A 22,359-nucleotide genomic window follows, 5' to 3' on the forward strand; every position below is an offset into this window, starting at 1 on the left:
TCAATTTCCATGATGCATCATTTTTTCTTTAAATAAACAAGTCTCTCTTTTTTTTGATAAGCAGAGAAAATGGTAGCCATGGGACCATAACTTTCCGCTTAAAAATCTTGAATTTTTATTCTGCTAGACTTAAAGAAGGCTTTGAGGAAGCATCAGTAGGCAGCATCTATAGCCTTTGAGTGGATGGTCTGTCGATTTATTTTTGTAATGCTTTTGAAAGCCAGAGCAACTGTCTCAAACATGGTAATTGCTCAGTTTTTTTTTGATTTTTTTTTTTTTTGGGAGAAACGTAAACTTAAAAGTATTAGTTTAACTTTATACAGACTTTGGCAGATTCTGAAAGTAGAATGTATGGATTAAGCTTTCATTTATTGCGAGAGTAGCCTTCATCAGAAGACTCTATTCATTTCAAGCAAACTAGTCTACATCACGAATAAGGGCTTCAGTGATTTTTGCAAGCCGCTTTTACCAATAAAGCGAAAGCCTCAGCTGTCAAAGTCAGTTTAAAACGGCTTAAACATGAGCTGTATAAATAAATCATGTTTGTATCCATTGGAAAGAGTGAGCCATGCGTTACTGCTTTTCATTAGCACAACAGGACCATCATGCTTATTCCATCCTTCGCACTTTGCGTCGTCTAAATATGACTTTCATTTGGGCTGTCAGGACCCTACTTTGTCTTTCCTCCTACTCCTATTTCACTGTGTCAAAACGTAAAACTGTAAATCGTATGCACCTGGAAACTATTCTATAGAGTTCAGTAATTGCAGCTTACGAAAATGCAATGACTAAAAGAAGTTCTAAATTTATCTTTCATATATTTAGATCATTGCTTATTTACCACCCCGTCCCCCCCCCACTCACTTGTTGTTCTGCGATCGCTCATTATTGGCTAGCTTAAAAAAGGTGGCGGTCTTGATTTCTGCACCTACTGCGTTTGTATACAAACAATAGAGCTTTTAGTCGGAAATGCCTTCCAATGTACCTATTTCTATTTTTATTTTTCGATAGAGTTGTGTATCATAGTGATAAGTTTATTTCATTTTTAATCTGAGGCAAACATGGTACAGTATATACCCAACGACAATAGATCTGCTTAAATATATATATAAGAGAGACCTTTTTAACTACTTCCAGCTATTTATCTTTACCATTTCCTTAGTATCTCACCTTTTTTTGAAAGTCGCAGGCCGTCTTGTTTTCATTTCCATTTATTTACTTTGTAACATCACTTTCGATTGACTATGCAATTCAACCACTTCCTCCTCGCTATCTTTGCCACCATTGCCCTTATCGTTGCTTTCGTCTCTGCCGTCCCCGCTGAAGAACGTGTTGCCAAAAAGACAACCTCTGCCGCCTTCAGAAGACTCTCCAAGAGAGAAACATACTCTGGTACTGCCACTTGGTTCTCTCCTGAAAACAACGGTGGTAACTACGGTGCTTGTTGGGGTGAATGGATCGACGACGATTCTGCTATTGTCGCTCTCAATGCCAATCAATATGGTAGCATGAATAAAAACTCTGACTGGTGTGGCACCAAGGTTCAAATCTCAGGTCCTCATGGTACTGCTACTGCCAAGGTGTTGGATGCTTGCCCTGGCTGTGGATGGGGAGATCGTATGTATTTCATCTCTACATGGAAAAGGACAAAAACACGTAACTCACCCTGATGGCTTCTTTTTTTTTTTTTTTTATGCTAGTTGATCTTACTCCTAGCCTTTTCAAACGCGTCGTTGGTAATCTTGACAAGGGTGTTGGAAAGATTCACTGGAAGGTTATCTAAATCAGTTTTTATGCTTAATGCATACCAGCCGGTCTGTAGCGTTCTCTGTATTTTTTTTACCTTTTTGGCAAAAGGCCCTTATGATCTCTTATTGTTCTGCCATATAAAATACCCCCCTTGTATATCCTCTCTATCCGAACCAGGTTCTAGAGTTGATTCTCTGTCCGCTACCTCACTACCATTCATTCATCCATATTTTATCCTTCCTTTCCTTATCCCCCATGCCGCTCGTTATTGTGAATGTTATAATAAAAGACCTGTATAGCTTTTTCTAAAATTGGTGTCTCCCTGTGAAGCACCAAAAAACACCCTCTTGTTAGATGTCATGCTTGGTCATCGTTGGCTATAGAATTGTGATAACTATATCCCATGATACCGTTATGAACGAGCTGTTTTTTATCATACAAAGGGAATGAACCGTTACGAAATTAACAAATGCAACCATTGCAGTATTGAAACAGTGTATACATTGTCCGCTGGACGCACTGAGATGCTTTGGGGGGGGGGGGGTTGGAGACCTGCAGCTGACGATAACGCAGGAAATAGGTTGAATACTAACAAACATAACCCAGGATTTTCAGCCGCTCAAGCCAAGAAGAAGTGAGGCACCACTGTAGACAGTTTTATTATTAGTTTTTGAAAACTGCCGTTATCAAAACTATACTATTTTGTTTCAATGATGACTTCATCATAGGATAGCCCGTAAAAAGGATGAAAGGGTGCTGAAATAGGTTTTATATCCAACTGTTTGCTAGACGTGACTCCAGTATGAGTTTACCTTTCGAATGACTCTTTCACTAACACTCCTTATCAAAAGGAGGCTAATCCTATTGTCCGTTTTTTGCAGATACCTGAATTTGCCCACTGATGCCATGTCTTATTGAACGGCCTTTCGAAAATACTCAGCTGCCATAGATATATATATATATGCGGTGTGTGAGTGTCAGTGATTTATTTGACAAGTACTGCAGCAAAAAGATTGGATAACTTCTACATCTATTTTTGGCCCATTTGGCAAAGCATAAGAAAAGGAACTTAACCATGATCATGTGAGATTTCATATATCTGCGGAACTGTTTTTTGTTTACAGCCCAATTTCTGTTCCAGCCTTTGCTTTTTTTTTTTTTTTTTTCTTTGTAAACCCAAAAAGGGCAAAGATCATGTTGGTGGCGCATGAACAAAGAAAATAGAACTCGGCCGATAAAAAGGGAAAAAGCTTTTTGGTAAATCATTATGCTTACGCTAAACACACTTGAAACGGGATCAGGGATTCTTTCTTTTTCTTTTTCTTAAACTTTGAAACAATTTTTTTTTCTTTTTAGTTATTAAAACAGTAGAATGCTACGACGCAATGATTTCTTCTTTACCCAATGAGTTACTTTTTATGGTCTTGGACCATCTCGATTACAAAGACATTGTTTGTTTGCAAACCAGTGTGGGTCATGACGTTTGCCCTCCGTTAGCATCTGCTATTTCTGTATATATTCAACAAAATTACAGCTTTCACTATCGTATATCTACCATCTTACACCTCTTTGAAGCCATTCTCACTCCTAGTGAGCGTCAATCGGAGGAAACAAAGCAATCTTTGGCTAATCGAGTTCTGCAAACCATTTGCCAGCTAGTAGAAAAGTTACCCAAATTTGAACACCGTAATGAGTTTACAAAATTGTTAGATATTGTTCAACAGTTAGTGATTCAGAGAATATTAGATACCCATTTAAAGGCAGGCTTAGAATATGATTATGCAAATCTATGTCTTGAGATACGAACTATTTATTTACATACACCTTCCATCCGAGTGCTTCATGATCCTGTAAGTCAATTTTCATGATACGATGCTCGCTTAATGATGCTTCCACGAGGGCGAGGGGGGCGAGAATTGTCTTTTTTTTTAATCCATCCCTTGTTCCAATGACAGAAATATAGACGACGAAGCACGAAACATCCATTAGCACCCTTTCTACCAAGAGATTATACCAGTATTTGGCGAGAGCATTGTGCACGTTATAACGATACAAAGGCTGCTGACGTACATCCAATGCAACAGCAACGAAAAATACATGCACGATTCGCTTCATTCTTTGGTAGTTTGTTTGATGTCACAAGTCTTTATTTGGAATCCAATCTGGATGGTACTTTTGAAGAATGTGCCAGAGAAGCGTTAGTGACTGGCAACGTAGAAGATTTGCTGATACTGTGTGTAGCAGCAGATAAGCCTGTAGATGTCGATGGCATGTGCATGATGGTTCACCAAGCAGGAGAGCAATTGCGCCATTATTTAGAAACCATGGAAACCTACATCACAACAGACCCATCGCCAGAGCAAGAGCTGCGGTTAAGGCAGCAACAGCAACAACAACAACAACAGCAACAGCAAGAAACAACAGAGATCAATCATGACGTCTATCATAGTCCACCTGACTGGCTTATACCCAATCGATACAAGGTTGAACCAGATACTGTTCTACGCTTGAAGGTATGGTATTGTGAGTAGTATCCATGATAGGAATCGAGTACAATTGACACTAAAACTTTTTGGGGGGACCTTTGGGCTTTTTTTAATGGATAGTTGATGAATAATTTGTACAAGAAAGGCTGGCATTGGTTTCAATAAAAGTTTTTGTCATTATCGTGATGTAATAAGAATTACTATGCCCCCGTGGATTCTTCCTTTGTGTATTTTATGTGTGTTTTAAAGTCATTCCGCTGAGGAATATCATTTGAGCATTAATGGGGTACTTTTCTAAACCGATGAAAATCCCGAGCCAATCAATGATATGTAAACTTTCTATTGTCGGCATTAAAGTAGAAACTCATCAGCTCGGTTTTGACAGGCTCTTTTTTTTGGTTTTTTTTTTTTCCCTATTGTCGATTACCCTAAGTTGATAATCTCTACCTTTTTATCCCGACTTTTTGTTCTTCTTTTGCCTTTGTTATTTATTTTTTTTTCCTCCTCCGCATTTACTTTTAACGTTATTCAGTTTAAGTATTCATATAGTTGTACTGATTGACTGAGAAGAGCAACGTTATCATCGAGTTTTTGTTTGAATGTTACAGCTGGAAATCAAAGTAGTGAAAAGGTTGCATTGGTAGAGTAGAAAAGGCCCGATAGAAAAAAGAAAAAAAGTAGAGACCGACATTTGGCACATCCTCTTCTTCCTTTTTTGAACCCCATTTTGTCTCTTTTGTACCAGATTTCAGCATTTTTCAAACATTCACAAAAATCAAACCTGACAATTTCAACAGCTGCAGACAGAAACAATCATACTACTACCTCTGCTGATGCTGCTGCTGCTGTTCCTACGCTTCCAAACCATCATCTAGTAGATAACGCAAGCAGCAGTACCAGTGGTGGTAGTAGTCATCTGCGATATCCTTCATCGTCCAAACACAAACTATTATCAGCAGGAACTTTAGCCCCAAACCAGTCTTCATCCATCATAACGAATGATACAGCCATCACCTCGGCAGTAACAAGAAGGCAAAGCGATTCAAATTATTATGGGTATAGAGGCCGCTACTATCGAAAACGATCCACAAGAAAAAGACATGAACAGCAAGAAACAAAGCAGAGGAAATGGATGGGGTTCACATTTGATGGACAACTAAGAATCTACATATTATGCTGGTAAATGTTTTATGCGTATGCATTGGCCTTTCTCATTTTTTTTTTTTTCCCTTCCAAACGAGTTTTTGAATATTAACATTCAATATATCGTCCATCACAGTTTTGTATCTTTAGGCGGATTTATGGTAAGTATCATATTATCCCACTTGATTTTGCGCAATAAATAGAAGCAATCGCTTTGAAATTCAAATGTCAGACTAAAACTACGATGACTAAATCCAACTTTGTGTACCTTTTCGTTTCTGCAAATTCTCAACTTAGTACGGGTAAATATTCTTTGTTCTTAGTGTTGATATGAAATAATTGGACCAGCCTATTTCGTTGAACGCTCATCCTACTCATTTTGCTCAACAAATCAATAGATATGATAGTGGAGTTACCACGACTGTTTTAGCTATGCCGCCGTTTCGTGAGAAGTATCAACTGGATCCTCAGGAAGGCGTTGGATATGCTATTGTTCCTGTATCATTAGCAGCTTCTTCGGTAGCAGCCTTGTTATCCGGTTACTTTGCTGATTCAATGGGTCGGAAAAAATTCTTCATTCTCGCTTCGATTATTCATGAGATAGGTTGCATTGTTGAGCTTGCTGGACAAAATCATGCAACAATAATTGTTGGTAGAATGATCACAGGCATAGGCGTTGGGTAGGATTTATTTAAGGACATCGTAGTTTCTTCCAAAGTTATATCTCATTCATTTTATCGTTCTTTCCCATTGCTACCACCAGTATATTTAGTATGCTTGTACCACTATGTAAGTTCATAAAACCGAGCAGTGCACGTTGGTAAACAAAAGAGAAAAAAAGGGAAAAAAAAAAAAAACTCAGCTGTCATTTTTTCCGCTTCATTAGATCAAAGTGAAATAGCTCAACCTGAAAATCGTGGACGTCTTATGACTTTTTATCAAATTCTTATCACCTTTGGTTTCTTTCTGGCGTTTTGGATTGGCTATGCATCGTTCCGTCTCGATTCCGATGGCGCTTGGTTGCTTCCCATTGGCCTTCAATTAGGAGCAGGCTTATTATTGTTGATAGGTCTGTGGTTTATACCCGAGTCACCACGTTGGCTCATTTATAAGGGACGTAATGATGAAGCCAACAAGATTCTCGTTCGACTACGGTCTCACAACTATGACGATGATATTGAGGTACAGATGGAATTCACCGGTATTGTACAGGATGTCACATTTGATAAAATGGCCTACACACGACCCTTCCTCAGTTTATTGAAGAAAGGAACAGATAACAATCGTAAACGAACACTGCTCGGTATAGGCATACATATCTTTACACAGTTATCTGGCATCAATGCGATTCTGTAAGTTACAATTATTTCTTTTGTGTGTCCCTTGTTCGAGTAAGGGTGAGAGAGAAGGGGTGTATATATTTACTATTTTATCGTGTAGATTCTATCTTCCTTACATCCTTGAATCAGCAGGCATCAAAGAAATTTACTCGGTCCTGTTGGGAAATGGCGTTGGTGGTGCTGTCAATTTCGTGGCTACATTATTTGTTTTACTTTATGTAGGTTTTTTTTTGTACAGTATAGGGTTTCATCACTGGCATCTTACATTGTGTTTATTTGGTAGATTGATAGATGGAATCGTCGGTTTATTTTAGTCTGGGGAGCAGTCTTGATGGGCTTGTGTATGATAGTAATTACGATAGTTTCCGCCATTTACAATCAGCAGCTTGTTTCAAGGCTCGACGATGATAGCGACGGCATGAATGTAATAAGCGTGATGTCCAACACAGCGGCAAGCTATGTCTTGCTTATTCTATTATGTGTATTCATCGCTATCTTTGCGCTTAGCTGGGGTCCGGTCGGATGGATCTATCCTGCTGAAATCTATCCGCAAATGATCCGTGCTCAGGCCATGGGTGTTACTACCTTTTTCAGCTATTTATTCAATTTGTTTGTATCGCTCGCTTCACCCGTCATGTTTCGGAATATCACGTGGGGGACCTATTTATTTTTTGGTTTAATATCTCTCATTATGGCGGTCATTGTACATAAATTGTATCCAGAGACCAGGGTAAAGCAGTCAACCATTTTGTTTTCAAGCACATTGGAGAGGGTTGCTTATTTTTCTTTCTTTATAATGATCAGGGACGTTCCTTGGAAGAAATCCAATTGATTTTCAGCGGTGCTCTTATTGATCAACGACCTGATGCCCATCATCCTACGACAGCAGCAGAAGCTTTGTTGCATCTAGAACAAATTCAACATAGAGATAAACGACATCAGCTTTTAGATAGAGCAAATTCTTTGGCTGCAATCAATTCTGCACCTTCAGAGACAGATGAATTAACCTCATCCGCTGCAAGGCAAAAAAGCTGGCCCTCTGATATGGCAGTATCTGAGCCGGTCAATGTATCGAGAGCTTTAAATCAAGTTTTTCATCAGGCTAAAACAACGGCAAACGAGCTTACAAATCGCACTGAGAGCATGGATCCAAGCAAGAAGAAAAAGATGGCGAACGAAGAAAAAGACACGATAGAGCCAGTGCCAAATCGACGACTTCCATCTGGCACTTTTCCAGTACAAATTAAGGATGAGCTTACAACGGCTTCGAACACTGACAATCCTTCGAGTTTGGATAGGCCGAACTACAGGAGGAGGAATAGTAGACGATCCAACTGTGATTCAGATCCCTCAATCGAACATATACCAATGGAGACATTATTTTCTGAAAATACGACTGCATCAGACGACACTTCCATGATGAGTACAATTCCTGAAATTGCCAGCCATACTGCTTCTTCTCATTCGAACAATCCATACCATCCTACCCGTAGCAGCAGTGATACGCTACAGACATCATCCATAGCAGGGCCCTCTATCCCTGAACCATTCTCTTTAACGACACCGACCAATAATGGACATCATCCTCTCCAACAATCACCAAAACCACAGCAAACCAGCGTCAAAGAAATCCAATCTGTTATCATTTAACAGCTCAACTTTCTGTATTTTTATTGTACATATATTCCACACTGAAGAAAAGAAAAATAATCTTAGATTTGGTTAAGCCTTATAGACATCGTTTACTGTTTTTACTATTATCCCACTAATAACAAAATGTAATATATTATTTGCTTATAATCAATATATGAATTTTTTCCCAATATTTGCAAAAGCATCAAGTTAGAATCGCCTATACTCAGAAATGCGCTTAAGCTCTGTGCCAAAAAAAAAAACCAAGGACAGACGACGCGGTTGGTAGTCTAAATGATGGCCCAATGACAATGTGAAACGTTCGGGTAAAGAAAAGTCGGTTTAGCGAGCCAAGAGATGAAGTCTTTCGTATGAGGGATCATCCCTTTGAGATTTTATTTTGTTTTTCCTCTAATTGAGCAATATTTTACTTGCTTTATTCCCGGAACAAGATTGGAGTATCATTTCATGTAAAAAATGGATCCAGGTACGTGATCTTGTGAGGTGTATGTAATTCTGCCATATTTAGCGGTGCTAATAAATAAGTAAGGCTCTCGCGTATTTTGTGTTTTCAATGCTTTTCAATTTTTTTTAAAGAGAAAAAAAAAAAAGTGGTATTACTTTCTTCATCATTTATATTACTGAATAGAAGAAACTTGAGCTCAAGAACTGTGGCTCTTTTTTAATCATCTTTGGCTTATCATACTTCGGATCTGTGATGATTTGAAAGACGCACGATAGTTCCCATAAGTCCATCTGTGAGCTATTGTACTGTTTTTTCCGCTTGACTTTCGCACAAAATGCTTAAAAAATTCAGACCTGGCATTTGATAGCATCTGTATAAGTGAGGCATGCATAATAAGACTCAAAGAAATACGGTATGTATTGCACAGTATTAAGGGAAAGGTTAATTACCTGCGCCATGTAATAATACATTCATATCGACCGTAAACAGTAATCCGTAAACAGTAATCCTTAACCATCGACTCTATTATGCTTCTTTATTTTAATGGCTGATATGGTTGAAGGCATTATTACGAGGGTGGTAAACGGAAGGGAAGGATGAAGCCTATTCGGTTGTTGTCGAACGTGGAAGGCTTTTTACGATGAGCAGGTATGAACAGGTCTTCGGAGATGAACCCGGGATCATGCCGATCCAATAGAGCAACAACAACAACTGCTGTTCTACCAAAAAGAAAGATGGATGACGATGAACCCTATTCTGTTTAGTAGAATGCCAACCGCAAAGTAATTCCGTGTTACTGTTATGATGAAGAATGACTGTGTGATTTGAAATATGTTAAAGATTCAGTCTGAAAGTCAACTCATTTAATAGCAAGCCTTCCATTTATATAAACAAAGAGAATTGGATAGGTAGCATTAGGAGTCTCGCATTGTTCAAAAAAATCAAAATTAATTGTTTTTCAGGGATTATTGTTGAAGGTGAATGAAACTAACATACACAAGAGTGGGCAAAAACAATGTCATGATACCAAACGACTCGTATTGAGTCCATAAGGATGGTTTTGCTCAAAGACTTTCAATCCAAACAGCAATGGTATGGGCAAAGGTCTAAGCGCAATGATGCTCCGACTCTGGTACAACAATTCAAAGTAGACCGTCTTTTACATAGACTTTCGTTAGTCAAAAAGTTAGTTTATGTTTTTAGCAAAATTGAAATTTGTTACACATTTTTTTTTCTATAAAAAGCAATATTCATCTTGTAACACTTCTTTGTATATGTATATGTGTGTGTGTGTGTTTGTGTAAAAAAAAAAAAGAAAAAAGTTGAAGAGGTCCAAAGAACTGCTGATTCCCCGCGTCGTCGTTCCTTTTTCTTATTGTGCATTGTTAAAGTTACAGCGTTTGATAATGATTTGTTTTTTTCGTTTCATTCACTTTTTTTATTTATTTTTGTTGTTCTTTTCTTCTTTTCAGCGTCTTTCTACTGGGAAGTGGCTATAACCTGGAGAGTAACCACTTTGACTCTCTGTTTCTTTTTTTGGGATTTTTGATAGATACACATACGACACTACAACTTATTTTACATGGAATATTCAGGTACAAGAACCAAATTCGGAGAAAAAAGACCCTTTTCAAAAAGTAGTAGTAGTAGTACTAGTAGTAGTAGCAGTAGCAGCAATATTTCACCCATTACTCCAACGCCTTCCTCGCTAAAAAACTCGTATCAATATCCTTTACGGCCACAGCAGCAGCCACAACCACAGCAACAGCAACAGCCCTATCACCATGAGTACCAACAACGTACAAATGATAAATTAAGAAATACGCATACGAGAAGACCCACATTAGCGCAACAGCAACATGAAAAAACGGAGGAGTTCTCAGCTGCCGTCTCATGGCCCATATTGTTAGCCATTGTTCCCACGTTAGGGGCATTCATCGTTGGAAATGCGGATGTTTGGAGTGATCTTATCATGGTATTATTAGTGCTATACTATGTTTATATGTGGATCACAGGTAGAAGAGACATGAATCTTAAAAAAAAAAATCAAGTACACTAAAATTCCTTCGGTTTTTCTCTTCTCAACCGTGCCTGGGGGGGATTTGAACTATTTAGTGCCTTGGTCCTATTATGAAGGAGCACGATCCCGACGCATTTCTCATTACCAGCATCGCGGACACGAAATAGACGATGCATACGACGATGAAAATGTGAGAGCAGCCAGACTTTCACAACGGAAGCGGATGGTTCAAGAAGAACTACGGCGACATGAATTGCTGGGATTGCTCTGGGTGATCGTGTCACCAGCGATCGCAGCTTACACCTTGCAGTATAGCCGGTATGTTCTAACGAATCATGAGAAATACATGAGTAGCTTCAATATCAAGGTATTCGTCATTGGCGCGAGCATTAAGCCTCTGATTCATGTGATGGCCCTTTTACGAGAAAGAACCTTGTTCTTGCAAAGTGAAATGCAAGTGGATGAAACCGACCTGGAACTGCTACAAAAAAAGATGGAGTTATTAAAGGATGAGTTGGATGTGCTCAAGAAAGCAATGGCCACAAAGAAAGATCTAGGACAAGTAAGGATGGGGTATTTTTTGTGTGCACCGGAATAATGATGATTCACCCCTTCATTATGGATGATTGCTGGTTAGGTTACTCAAAATATTACACCGAGCATACAGCAACTATCAAAAGCATTCAAAAACTTTGAAAAGAAAGAAAGTCAACTGAAAACATGGTCAGAAGACAGGTTCACTGAAGTAAACAAAAAGTTCCAGGACGTCGACCAATTTATTTGTTATAGCGTGGAGCAAGAACAACGTCGATCTATTGTGGCCACATTGATGTTTTTGCCCATCCATATCGTCTTTTGGACTCTAAAAAGAGCTTCTGCTTTGTTACCCATCCCAAATTTGTTATTGAACCTTACAACAACAACAACAGGGTCGTTCATGACGCCGACAATGATGAGTCATAAAAAAAGGCCTATAGGTCAGTTAACCCATACAGCATCAGTATCAGCAGCAGCAACAGCAGCAGCTAGGGCAACGACAGCCCAAGGGCCTCTCTGCTCTCCGCAAGGCATCCATCCTGATTTGAAAAGACGATCCACTTCAGCTAGTCATAGTACAACGATGGCTAGTTTTTCTTAATGAGAACACTTTGTGAGGATCGTAGTTTTTGCATTTCATTCCATATATACCCAACCAAAAAGAAAAAAAAAAATTACAAAACCTCCCAACCATCATGGCTTGACCAAACGTGTTTCTTTGTATGCAAAAAGTCATCATTATTGATGTGTAATATGTTGTTTTCCCTCGTCTACCCTATCGTTGGTATATGTTTGCTACCGATAAATTGGGCTTGTCAGGATATTAAATTGAACAAAGAGCAAACGATCCGAAACTGTCACGCGCTTCTTTTGAATAAGCATGGTTCAGCATCCTACATCCCATCATAACTACAGCATAGTGAGATGATCTTTGGAAAGAAAATGGATTACAAAGCAAAATGAGTGTGTATTGAGTGGATACGTTGAGGAATAATAAAGTTTGATCCAATCAGTGAAGGAATAAAACTAAAGAGAATCGGAAGCAGAGTGGGTTGGGTGTCAGAAATAAAGGAATTGGATTCGAAAGGATCCAAAAAATGGCAAAAAATTGAAAGATTTTCATATACACTCGCTCCGCGGATGACCATATATAGACAATACATTGGAGCACTTTTGTCCAATGGACGATAATTGTAAGGAATTGTACGGAATCCACGGATAACCGTTTATACAGATGAACAATATATAAAGCGTTGGATAGAGAGTGAACTAGAAAAAATTTTCAATCTTCTCTCATCACTGTACTCTAGTCTCAGCTACCTTCACTTCTCTTTACATTTCTTCTTTAATTCAACATATACACCATACTCAAACAATGGGTCTCTCTTCGTTAAAAAAGCTTCTCTCGCACAAGAAATCCGAAACGTCTTCAAACACTACTACTACTACTACTACTACAACGATAACAAGTAGCCCGAATTCGAGTTCAGTATCAGTAGCAGCAGCTGGTACACCTTCGTCCTCCTCCTCCTCTTCATCCTCCAGCCCACAGACACGTTCACCCACCAACTCTATCTACTCTGGATCGAACAATAGTTCTCTTACAAACATCATGGCTCCCCCTCCTGGTTATATGCGCGACCCTACACGTTGTGGTAATCATCCTGATGTCGTTGGTTTTTATAATGATCCCATGGGCGGTAGATTTTCTCTGAATCATGGTTATGATTGTACCAATACGGGCGCGTAATCATCCTTTTTCACGCTAGGAAAAAGGGCCGCAAGATATGATATGATACCCCATCCGCCTCCTTCGCCTTTTCACGTACTATAAAAGCGCCCTTTACTTTTTATACTATTTATTCAGTGGGGATACCTCTTCTTCATTCATCTTTACTATTATTTACTATTTACTTTATAATAAATCAAAATTTTGCTTTTTAAGGCTTCATTATCATAATGAACTAATCGTTGTTTATGAGATATTATACACATGTCAAGTGGAAAAAAAAGGGCAACACGGATGCTGTTGCTAAAGATAGGGAGCCTATGTCGTTCGATCGCTTATTAGGCTGTATATTCTCGGTTTATTTTGCTTTTATTTACCAAGTTGATTATAACGTACCACCTTCTTTAAGCACACTACATTTTCAATAGGAGGTAGGCTTGGACCGGTTTTTTTTTTTTTTTTTGAGAACACGTGAGGAAGGGGATCCGTGTTTTCGCAGCTGACTTTTAAAAATAAAGAGAGAGAGAGGATGCATAAAAAGGTTTCCCTCATGTTGATTCCATTTTGATCTTGTTCCTCGATCTGTTTTGTGATTAAGAAAAAGCAAAAAACGCTATTCGACTGCCGTCCATAACGCGAAATGGAATTGATAGCGACGATTGACGCAAAGTATTTCAAATGTAACTTAGTGACAAAGTTGTTCCTGTGGGCATGGACGACAACTTGCTCATGTGGTTCTTTTTTTGTTGGTTTTTTCATGTCATTCATAAAGTCTATGCTGCCACACTGGAAGCGTTTTCTCATCTAAGTGAAATTGTCTGTCTTGAAGCGCAAAATGGTCAGGTACGTCCCGCCCTCCCCCCCCAAAAAAAAAAGCTTTACCGTTACTTTGTCTGACTCGGCTGTTCTTTTATACACAGTTGGTGATGAGTACAGTGGATGCTCAAAGGAATGCACAAGGGTTTTCACAGATATCAAGAGATACATTCAAGGATTACAAACTCATCACGGACAGGTCATCCTCAGCCATCACCTTACGTTGTACTGTTGCAAACAAAGTAAAGAAACAAAAAAGAAAAAAAAGAACTCGTTCAAGATAGTGATGGATTCACACCTCTCACTTTATAAAATGACAAGAACTTGAATAGTATATTTAGAAATAATATGTCGTATGCTTCTATGAACTTGGTACAGGAATGCCAAATTCGTATTGTGCAGCCAGCCATCCAAGAAAATGAAGACGAAGAAGAAGAACAACAACAACATGTTCATAAAGAAGCACGCATCTACATGAAGCTCGTGCTGAAGAATGGCGTCACAAAAAAGAACACACTCCATTATCATGAGGGAAGTCCGATTGATAGGTACTTTCGACCGTCCTATCCAAAGCAGCTGGAATGTCATCCATGTTTGTTAAAACCGTTCATGACAAAATTCGATCCTAAAACAATAGAAATTGCACTGATTATCACGCAAAGCAAGTTTATTTTACAATCATCGTATGAAAGAGACTCAGTATGGAGAGATGAGTTTCAAGAAGGTACATCAGAGTGAGAAAAAAAGAAACACACCGTCTCTGAGTGGATATTGACAATAATGACGCTATAGGTAGGATGACGATGATCAACAACAGCAGTAGTAGTAGTAATAATAGTAGCAGCAGCGATAAAAAGGATCGTGTCAAGTCTACTTTTTCTTTGCCTGCTGCGGACTTTACTCGATACCCAGAACAGCCTGATTATCTTATTGTCAGCCTCCGTGAATTCAAAACAATGATTGAGTATATGGAAAGCTTAAATTCTCAGCTCTATTTGGAATTTCAAGGTCCTGGACAGTAAGTTCAGTTTTTTTTTGGTTTTTTTTTGGCCTTTTTGCCTTTTGTTTCGGTAGGGATCATCTTTTTCTAACCAACCTAAAAGCCCTCTTTTATGTAAATATACGGTAGAAGGGGCTGTTCGTTCATTTATCGCATTACAAACAAAATCGACACGGCATCCTGAACGCGACACAGAAGATGCTAGTTTTATATCCGATATAGATACAGCGGCGAGTGCAACCCATCACGCGTCGTCGTCTTCAAGGGCGGCTGCTGCTCAGAGACACAGGCTTGCTCGTTCAAGAGCGTCACAAGGACAGCAGGAGCAGGCATCGACGACGACAGCAGAGCAACTTTCCACCATCACGGTAGACGAGTCTACTTGTTCCATCGGTCAGGATAAGCATGGGTTTGTCAGTAGCAGCGCAGATACTGTCATTTATCACCATGAGGACCCTCAGCAGCAGCATGCTCCTTCAGAGGAACACATGAGTTCCTCTTCCTCGTCGTCTACCTCCTCGTTATCAACATCGAATGCGTCATCCGTACGAGATCAGAGAAAGGAAACGACAAGAACGGAACAAAATAAAGCTTCAGAAGAGGAGGAGCCGCCTTTATTCGATCCTGTCCCTCGAAGCACCAGCACGACGACGAGCGCGAAACGGACGTTCAGTGAAAAGGAGGGAAAAGGGCAGCAGCCTACTGTATCGCCTGCTGCCACTTCCTCTTGTCCCCACTCGCCGCCACGACAACAACAACAACAACAACAACAACAACAGCACGATGAAGAATCCATCGTGTCTCATACCCCACCCTCTGCTAAAAAACAACGATTAAGTGCCTTGGAAAGACTTCGTTTATTGCAATCAAGAAATAGAAATTCGAGGCAACACGACGGTACTCCATGAACCATGGGAGTAGGTTCACCCCATCCATTCCATGGGTTCTATTGGTTGCTGAATTTCAAATAGGGCTCATGTACAATAATTTGTGAAATATTAAATTCACGATAAATACCCCATATTTAGGAATAGAAAATGTTGGAAAATGTTGGACACTGGTTTTACACACATCAAACAATTTTGCATAAAAATACATTGTAAAACAAGAAAGAAATGGTATTTTTTGGGGGAGAAAGCCAGTCTGAACTGGAGGATAGTATGAATCTTTCAATTTTACAAAAGGGAAAAAAAAAAAAATAGAGTCTAAAAAGAAATAGGAGGAAAATAGGATCAAAAGATACAAATTAAGAAAAAAAAAAAAAAAGTAAACGAATTATATAAGTTGGGGAAATAAAAAAAAAAAAGGATGAATTATGGTGTACAGATGATAGGAAGAGAGTCATTAGATAATTAGGCAAAGTAAGCAGCCACGGCAACCATGGCCAATGTAGAAAAGATAGCAGAAGGCTTCATGGAAGAAGAAGCAGCATTGGTAGCAGGAGCGACTTGAGCAGCAGTTGCTGCAGCTTCTAGAGGAGTAGGAGCAACATGTTTTGTCACGGTGGTCGTGACATAAGCTGTCTTGACAACGGGAGAAGAAGATACTTCAGAAGCCACGGGAGAGGGAGTAGTGACAGGAACAGTAGTAGTAGTAGTAGTAGTAGCAGCAGCAGCAGCAGCAGCACCAGCATGAGTAGCAGCATGAGTAGCATCAGGGATGGGAGTAGTGGCAGGGACATTAGAAGCACTGACGCTGCTGGAACCAGCAGCAGCACCAGAGGCAAGAGCACCATTACCCCATGGAATGGCTTCACCATCAGGTTGTTTTGTTTCAGGTTCAGCGGTTAATTTACCATCAGCATCAGAGATACCAAAACGTGTCGTCCATTGAGTATCACCATTGGAACCTATCGTGGAATGGATGGGATGTTTAGTTTGTGCTCCATGATTTCATGTGATTGCGTTTCTAACCTGTAAACATAAAGAAATAAATAGCAGCGTTAGGATTGACCTCAGGAGCAGTCCAAGAATATTTTAAAGCGTTCGCTTTCACGGCCTACGATTATCACGAAGAGTCATTAGTTTAGTCTTTTTTTTTGGGAGGGTTCTCCTTTGAGTGCGTATCTCCTTTCTCATTCTCTCTCTCTCTCTTTTTGACGTGTTGAATGCGAATCCCAAAGCTATTCTCTCCTATTGATCTTTTATAGAAATGCTTACAGTGGCAACAGTGGCTAATTTCTTTTGTTGGGTATTAGAACCAGTCATGAAATCTATAGGAACAACAAGCGCAATGGGTATTTGTGGTTAGAGGCAGGCTCTGTCGTTTGTCTGTTGATGTTTAATCTATTCATTACCAATCTTGTAAGTTGCATCAGGATCCTTTCCATCAAAAGCTAGATGTTTCAAGTAAAAAAAAATGATGCGCAAGTGAGTCCATGCATTCAATTATCCATAGCGAAACATAATTCGCTTCTAAACACATAGATGTCTTGATCCGTCCCCCCCCCTCCCTCACTTACTCCAGGTGATTTCCATAGGTTGACCGGCTTTTTCAACAGCACCAGGAGAAGGATATGTGGGTGCAACAGCAGCTTCCACGTTCATGTAAGCAGCCAAAAGAGCGGCTGAAGAAAAGAGAACAGTCTTGATGGAAACCATGCCTTTTTTTTGTTGTTGTTAGTGAATAGAGTGAGTGAAATAAAAAAGGAAAAAGAGAACTAAAACAAAAAAAAAATGAAAAAGGAGCAAATGTAAGAAGAAGAACAGTGTGTTTCTCTATGAATAGGTTGATATCTCGTTTTATTTGATTTTTTTTTTTTTTCTTATTTTTTTGAATACACGCACATTGAACAAACACAGACGCAGACACACACACATACACACACACAGACGCACACGCATAGAGACACACATACACACACACACACACAAAGCAGCGATGCTAAATTGTCCATAAAAGGCAACTGAGCAGTTGGGCGCCTTCTGTATTGGCAGCAGGTTTTATTCTTGTCGTCGCACTTTATTTTGTTTTTAGCACGGTAACTCAACAAATTTGGCTGCTAGGCGGGGAATGAATTGTTTTTTTAATAGATTGTGAGCAACCCCAAAAGCTTAAATATAGTAGCAGAAAGCGTTACTTTTGGTTTGCTTTATGATTGCTTACATGTCATGAGAACGAGGATACAATATGAGTTTTACATCCGCTAAAACAAGACAGTCATCCGTTTTGTGCCAAGCCGTCGAATGAACAGATTCATCTGCAACAAATAATGTGATCCATTTCGTCGTTCAAAACGAGGCTGCTCAATGACACTTTCTAGACCGTGTTTTAAGCAGGTGTCTATGTCAACTGAAACAATCATTATCATTTTGAGATCGGGAACCAAGAGAAGCAAATAATTATCTCGTTTGTTTTTTTAACGGTCGCCTTCCACTTTCTAGGCGCGATCCGCAAAGAGACTTCATCCTTATTAAGCACAGTTTTTCATTCTGTTCCTGTTCAAATGAAAGCACGTTTGAACACATGGAGGCGGGACGTAGCCCGATCTAAAAGGCACTTTGAATACATTGTCCATCGGTCGATAGGCATCCATAAGACAAGCATTTCAATCGTTATCTGAGGTATGGAAGCCATTATTCAAACTTTTTGTCAAAGAAATGAGAGTACGGCCAAAATGACGTCAAGGGCCATAAGTTTCAAAAAAAAAAAAAAAAAAAAAAGGTACCGATTGAAATTCCATAAGTGTTATTGAACTCAGTTTATGGATACGCTTTGAATGATGCGTTGATGATGATATAGGTTTCTTGTGTGTATAATTTCTCCCGTTTTTTTTTTTTTGTCTTTTCTTGCATGTGCTCAGACAAATGAGCTGTTTCCTATGGACAAGGGCCTAAAAACAAAACTCGAGTTTTTATATATTTATCTCTAAAGGGTTCATGTTGGGTACAGAGAGAGGGCGGTGGGGGGAGGGGGGAATAATACAGTTTATTATGATGAGAATCCTTCAAAAAAGGGAACTGCATACGAAGAGATACTATGTACAAATAAAATGTAAATGTAATTGTTGTTGCTGCGTATTAAACTTCATTTATAGACCCAATGGAGTGTGATCGGTTAAGAATAATGGTTGTAAAGAAAAGGAAGTTTGGAGAGGTACAGAAGGTGGGGCGACGACATGACGGGTGGGTTGTCGACGGGTATCGTTTGTATGTTCCATGGAGCCTGTGGATGAAACAGAAGAGGATAAAGAAGGTAGAGCATAGGTGGTGATGGGCGTCGAAGAGGTGGTTGCCGTGGAGATGGCATGGGTGTGGAGAAGCGTCGGAAGAGATGATTTTCTTTGTACATAAGGCATGGTTGTCTCTCTATGGTAATGTTGTTGTTGTTGTTGTTGTTGTTGCTTCTGTTGCTGTTGGTGAGGAAATCCTTCCAAGTCGGCGTAATCGTAGCCTAACATGGGATGGCGTGTGAGGGCATCTTGACGCAGACAGTACTCGGAGCAGTACAATGAATTGGAATAAGGATGGATAGCATTATCGCAGTAAGTACACCAGTTTGTATCACACATCATGTTGAATCGTCGTTGGTTGACTATGCATAGACTTGGGTTATGTAAGAAATGGTTATAGGTGGGATGGTGAAAGCATTGACTATTCAGGGAAAAGGTAGGAAAGGAAAAAAAAAAGAAAAAAAGAGAAATGAAAGACAATTACCGTTTCTTATATATATATATATTTTTTTTTTCTTCTGTAGATCATCGAACCCCACTTTCTATTGCTGCTTTATGCTGAGCACCAGGCAAAATTGTGCCTTACAGCGCGATACGTGTTGATGAAATGAGCAAAAGCACTTGACGATGATTGGATAAAATTGGCTCTCAAAAACGTCATTTTTGAGCTGGCCTTGTCTTTGGGAACAATCTCATTGGGCGTAGCACAACTCCCTCCCCCTCTATTGTAGCAATAATATAAACTAAAAAAAAAAATGAAAAACCGCTCTAGATGCACCTTCCTCAACAACAACAAAAAGCTCTAACATGGGTCATATATTTATAAAATTGAGACGCAAAAAAAAAAAAAAAAAAAAAAAAAAAAAAAAGGTTTAGCCGCAAGTTCTATGGCGTCAAAACAACGTTCGAGAATTTTTGGTTTGTTACAATAGGAAATAGGACTGATTACGTATGAAAAGGCTGGAATGACGTTCTCTCTATTGATGGCAGGGCAAGGAAATGACGATAAACAGCGAATAAAAAAAGTAACAGAAATTCGCGTGCTCCCAAGTAGAGCGTTCATGCAAAAATGCTGTTCTTTCTATCCAAATGCTCATGATGTGTATGCCCTCATTAAAGGAGTTTGAAATATGTCTCTCCTTTTTGTAAGCGTTCTACTCCTTTTGTAAAAAAAAAAAAAACTTGCTTTCTGCTTTGCGCACGAGATCCATCTATTCGCTTTCGTATCATTATGTCCATCCTATCTTTATACAGCAACTCCCCTTTTTCTGCTTTTAAACAGTCCAATGGGGTCCCTTGCCTGTAGTGACTGACACTACCGTATTTTTGAAACCATTGATTCGATTCATTCATGCTGTCCAAACACTCTTGTCGATACACTATTGCAATGTGAAACTCATTTAGAAAATTCTAGCGAACAGAAAAAAGACAAGTGTGTTTTTAAACAGCTTTTTCTTTTTTTTTTTTCTGGTTTTTTCCTTTTTTTGAAAAAAAGTCCCAAAGCAGAGGAAAAAAAAAGACATCTCTCAAGCGATTGAAGAAAAAAAACTGTTGGGATACAATAAGGTGTGTTGTTGCTTTGCTCAGCATAACATCCCAAAGACTATGTGACTATCCTTTTTGCCTTTTTAATGAAAGCAGCCATTGTGCAACTCTACTGCTTTAGGTGGAAATGCGCCAAAATTCATGCAGTCTCGCGCCCACTTTCATATATGAACTGTTTCAAGAGACCGGATTTGCTCAATGATTGAGCGACAAAGCACTGAGGGAAAAGGGCATAGAGAATCATGGTTATCCCATGGAGCTAGCATCAAGCCCATTGGACGTATAAAGTAAAAAAAGGCACTGGAATAAAGCAAAGGGGGTATACAAAATGAAAACAGGGCACCACCACCACCACCACCAAAACAACGACAACAACAGGAACAACCTACGTTGCTCAATGTGTGTTGTTGTTATGGACAATGATACGTCACTGAGTTTTTTCAATTACTTTAAAAATAGTACAAAGCTGTATCCTGACAATTTCATATAGACATCGAGTTCTGTCTATTTTTTATTTTTTTTTTCCTTTTTTTCATAAAAACCCGCTTGTTTGTGTTGGGGAGGCGGGGGAGCGGAGGGGAAGCACTTTCCAAATTTAGGTTCTATCTATTCTGTGCGCCACACAACAACAAAAAAACGCAGGAATTAGCAACACACGGAAACTTGCCTTTTCCCCCCTTTGCTCTCCATGCATGATGTCATTGTCCTTTCCGTTGCCACTTTCATTTCACTTACCATAGCTATGCTAAAACATCTTTATGAACAACAGATCGAGGTAGTGATTGACGTGTAGAGAAAAAGAAACGAGTGTGTCGTATGTAGTGAGACATAGCTTTTTTGCATAAAAGAGGTTTAGTTGGATGAACACAAAATACAAGCTTGAAACGTCATGGCGAGTCTAATTTAAAAAAAGAAACGTGTTGAAATGAGAGGAGATGCAAAAAAAAAAAAAAAAAAAAAAAAAAAAAAAAAAAAAAAAACCAACCAACTTGGGAAAATACACTATATAAAGCGCGCGTTGGTTGAGCCCATTTTTTTGTTTTTTTTGCTTTTCTTTTCCACTTTTTCTCTTTATCATCCTCATTCAACATGTTTGGTTATTCTACTCCCAAGGGCGTTCTCACTGTCAAGCTCATTGAAGGTCAAAAGCTCCACAAGGAAGATTCTTTCGGTCACAACGACGCTTACGTCGAACTCTGGTTCAACGATGATTACAAGCAAAAGTCTGAAGTCTTCAAGAACTCTGAAAACCCTGTTTGGAACAACACCTTTGTCTTTAACATTGCGGAAGGCTCTCATGATCACAAGTTAAAGTTCAAGGTCCTCGATAAGGACGTCGCGGACGATGATAAGATTGGTGAAGGTTCTCTTGACTGTAAGCCCGCTTTCGAAGGTGAAGTGATGGATGAATGGGTCAAGTTGCCTGCCAAGTTGGGTCTCACCAGCCACGGTGAACTTCACTTCCAAGTCCAATTCAGTCCCGAGTAAAAAATAAACCTCCCCCGTTTCCTATGTAGAAAACAAAAAGTTTCTCGCCTTTTGTTTGTGAGTATGTATATATGAAAACACACACACACGTCACAAACATGTGTGTGTGCCTATTCTATTTACCTCGAATATATATCATTTTGTATCATTCTTTTTTCCCTGAAAAAAAAAAAAAAACTACGCATAACGAATAATAAACCATTTTTTTATTTAAAAAAAACTGTATTTCAGAACAAG

At 39.2% G+C, this 22,359-nt stretch overlaps 11 protein-coding genes across 11 annotated transcripts; 9 read left to right on the top strand and 2 right to left on the bottom strand.

Moving 5' to 3' along the window:
* Positions 1-1,367: 1,367 nt before the first annotated feature.
* On the top strand, positions 1,368-1,777 carry BDF20DRAFT_810135 (RlpA-like double-psi beta-barrel-protein domain-containing protein-containing protein; the record flags this gene model as incomplete). Its single annotated transcript, XM_053076592.1, has 2 exons — positions 1,368-1,617; positions 1,701-1,777. Coding segments are annotated over 2 exons (327 nt in total), but the record flags the coding sequence as incomplete, so codon positions are not given.
* Positions 1,675-2,238, top strand: BDF20DRAFT_842806 (uncharacterized protein). The gene has a single exon (XM_053079529.1). It carries the CDS (start codon positions 1,794-1,796, stop codon positions 2,046-2,048), a length of 255 nt encoding a protein of 84 aa, XP_052940383.1. The 5' UTR covers positions 1,675-1,793; the 3' UTR covers positions 2,049-2,238.
* A 686-nt stretch (positions 2,239-2,924) lies between these two features.
* Positions 2,925-4,631, top strand: BDF20DRAFT_842810 (uncharacterized protein). Its single transcript, XM_053079530.1, has 3 exons — positions 2,925-3,599; positions 3,705-4,262; positions 4,356-4,631. Exons 1-3 carry the CDS (start codon positions 3,135-3,137, stop codon positions 4,398-4,400), a joined length of 1,068 nt encoding a protein of 355 aa, XP_052940384.1. The 5' UTR covers positions 2,925-3,134; the 3' UTR covers positions 4,401-4,631.
* Positions 4,632-5,777: 1,146 nt separating this feature from the next.
* Positions 5,778-7,663, top strand: BDF20DRAFT_808583 (major facilitator superfamily domain-containing protein; the record flags this gene model as incomplete). Its single annotated transcript, XM_053076570.1, has 7 exons — positions 5,778-6,058; positions 6,142-6,167; positions 6,265-6,579; positions 6,688-6,730; positions 6,819-6,940; positions 7,045-7,448; positions 7,523-7,663. Coding segments are annotated over 7 exons (1,332 nt in total), but the record flags the coding sequence as incomplete, so codon positions are not given.
* On the top strand, positions 7,440-8,590 carry BDF20DRAFT_24346 (uncharacterized protein). The gene has a single exon (XM_053074991.1). The coding sequence runs from the start codon at positions 7,763-7,765 to the stop codon at positions 8,366-8,368; it is 606 nt and encodes a 201-aa protein (XP_052940386.1). The 5' UTR covers positions 7,440-7,762; the 3' UTR covers positions 8,369-8,590.
* A 1,867-nt stretch (positions 8,591-10,457) lies between these two features.
* BDF20DRAFT_842831 (uncharacterized protein) lies at positions 10,458-12,075 on the top strand. The gene is made up of 3 exons (XM_053079531.1): positions 10,458-10,831; positions 10,932-11,398; positions 11,474-12,075. The coding sequence occupies exons 1-3, from the start codon at positions 10,789-10,791 to the stop codon at positions 11,972-11,974; spliced, it is 1,011 nt and encodes a 336-aa protein (XP_052940387.1). The 5' UTR covers positions 10,458-10,788; the 3' UTR covers positions 11,975-12,075.
* A 556-nt stretch (positions 12,076-12,631) lies between these two features.
* BDF20DRAFT_842836 (uncharacterized protein) lies at positions 12,632-13,565 on the top strand. Its single transcript, XM_053079532.1, has one exon. The coding sequence runs from the start codon at positions 12,749-12,751 to the stop codon at positions 13,121-13,123; it is 375 nt and encodes a 124-aa protein (XP_052940388.1). The 5' UTR covers positions 12,632-12,748; the 3' UTR covers positions 13,124-13,565.
* Positions 13,566-13,630: 65 nt separating this feature from the next.
* BDF20DRAFT_26065 (Rad9-domain-containing protein) lies at positions 13,631-16,117 on the top strand. Its single transcript, XM_053075024.1, has 5 exons — positions 13,631-13,945; positions 14,023-14,160; positions 14,240-14,642; positions 14,711-14,936; positions 15,022-16,117. The coding sequence occupies exons 1-5, from the start codon at positions 13,814-13,816 to the stop codon at positions 15,824-15,826; spliced, it is 1,704 nt and encodes a 567-aa protein (XP_052940389.1). The 5' UTR covers positions 13,631-13,813; the 3' UTR covers positions 15,827-16,117.
* A 331-nt stretch (positions 16,118-16,448) lies between these two features.
* BDF20DRAFT_842850 (uncharacterized protein) lies at positions 16,449-17,849 on the bottom strand. Its single transcript, XM_053079533.1, has 5 exons — positions 17,705-17,849; positions 17,380-17,577; positions 17,215-17,253; positions 17,078-17,130; positions 16,449-16,916 (listed from the first exon to the last, which is right to left on the bottom strand). The coding sequence occupies exons 2-5, from the start codon at positions 17,516-17,518 to the stop codon at positions 16,827-16,829; spliced, it is 321 nt and encodes a 106-aa protein (XP_052940390.1). The 5' UTR covers positions 17,519-17,577; positions 17,705-17,849; the 3' UTR covers positions 16,449-16,826.
* Positions 17,850-19,257: 1,408 nt separating this feature from the next.
* Positions 19,258-19,428, bottom strand: BDF20DRAFT_809283 (uncharacterized protein; the record flags this gene model as incomplete). The annotated part of the gene is made up of 1 exon (XM_053076585.1): positions 19,258-19,428. A coding segment is annotated over one exon (171 nt), but the record flags the coding sequence as incomplete, so codon positions are not given.
* A 2,163-nt stretch (positions 19,429-21,591) lies between these two features.
* On the top strand, positions 21,592-22,342 carry BDF20DRAFT_842873 (C2 domain-containing protein). Its single transcript, XM_053079534.1, has one exon. It carries the CDS (start codon positions 21,724-21,726, stop codon positions 22,120-22,122), a length of 399 nt encoding a protein of 132 aa, XP_052940392.1. The 5' UTR covers positions 21,592-21,723; the 3' UTR covers positions 22,123-22,342.
* Positions 22,343-22,359: the final 17 nt, after the last annotated feature.

Source organism: Mycotypha africana (genome assembly GCF_025528875.1).
Source record: "Mycotypha africana strain NRRL 2978 chromosome Unknown BDF20scaffold_1, whole genome shotgun sequence".
NCBI lineage: Eukaryota > Fungi > Mucoromycota > Mucoromycetes > Mucorales > Mycotyphaceae > Mycotypha > Mycotypha africana.

What these genes read in the sequence shown, in the direction of transcription:
- BDF20DRAFT_842806 (XM_053079529.1), top strand. Translation starts at nt 1,794, where the DNA reads ATGCTTAATGCATACCAGCCGGTCTGTAGCGTTCTCTGTATTTTTTTT.
- BDF20DRAFT_842810 (XM_053079530.1), top strand. Translation starts at nt 3,135, where the DNA reads ATGATTTCTTCTTTACCCAATGAGTTACTTTTTATGGTCTTGGACCAT. An exon ending in TCCGAGTGCTTCATGATCCT is followed by an intron (nt 3,600 to 3,704) that starts GTAAGTCAATTT and finishes TTCCAATGACAG; the next exon opens with AAATATAGACGACGAAGCAC. An exon ending in ATACTGTTCTACGCTTGAAG is followed by an intron (nt 4,263 to 4,355) that starts GTATGGTATTGT and finishes TTTAATGGATAG; the next exon opens with TTGATGAATAATTTGTACAA.
- BDF20DRAFT_24346 (XM_053074991.1), top strand. Translation starts at nt 7,763, where the DNA reads ATGGCAGTATCTGAGCCGGTCAATGTATCGAGAGCTTTAAATCAAGTT.
- BDF20DRAFT_842831 (XM_053079531.1), top strand. Translation starts at nt 10,789, where the DNA reads ATGGTATTATTAGTGCTATACTATGTTTATATGTGGATCACAG. An exon ending in TGTTTATATGTGGATCACAG is followed by an intron (nt 10,832 to 10,931) that starts GTAGAAGAGACA and finishes TGAACTATTTAG; the next exon opens with TGCCTTGGTCCTATTATGAA. An exon ending in CAAAGAAAGATCTAGGACAA is followed by an intron (nt 11,399 to 11,473) that starts GTAAGGATGGGG and finishes ATTGCTGGTTAG; the next exon opens with GTTACTCAAAATATTACACC.
- BDF20DRAFT_842836 (XM_053079532.1), top strand. Translation starts at nt 12,749, where the DNA reads ATGGGTCTCTCTTCGTTAAAAAAGCTTCTCTCGCACAAGAAATCCGAA.
- BDF20DRAFT_26065 (XM_053075024.1), top strand. Translation starts at nt 13,814, where the DNA reads ATGGACGACAACTTGCTCATGTGGTTCTTTTTTTGTTGGTTTTTTCAT. An exon ending in GTTGTACTGTTGCAAACAAA is followed by an intron (nt 14,161 to 14,239) that starts GTAAAGAAACAA and finishes TAAAATGACAAG; the next exon opens with AACTTGAATAGTATATTTAG. An exon ending in GAGAGATGAGTTTCAAGAAG is followed by an intron (nt 14,643 to 14,710) that starts GTACATCAGAGT and finishes ATGACGCTATAG; the next exon opens with GTAGGATGACGATGATCAAC.
- BDF20DRAFT_842850 (XM_053079533.1), bottom strand. Translation starts at nt 17,518, where the DNA reads ATGGTTTCCATCAAGACTGTTCTCTTTTCTTCAGCCGCTCTTTTGGCT. An exon ending in ACCTATGGAAATCACCTGGA is followed by an intron (nt 17,254 to 17,379) that starts GTAAGTGAGGGA and finishes TGAAACATCTAG; the next exon opens with CTTTTGATGGAAAGGATCCT. An exon ending in TGATGCAACTTACAAGATTG is followed by an intron (nt 17,131 to 17,214) that starts GTAATGAATAGA and finishes TTGTTCCTATAG; the next exon opens with ATTTCATGACTGGTTCTAAT.
- BDF20DRAFT_842873 (XM_053079534.1), top strand. Translation starts at nt 21,724, where the DNA reads ATGTTTGGTTATTCTACTCCCAAGGGCGTTCTCACTGTCAAGCTCATT.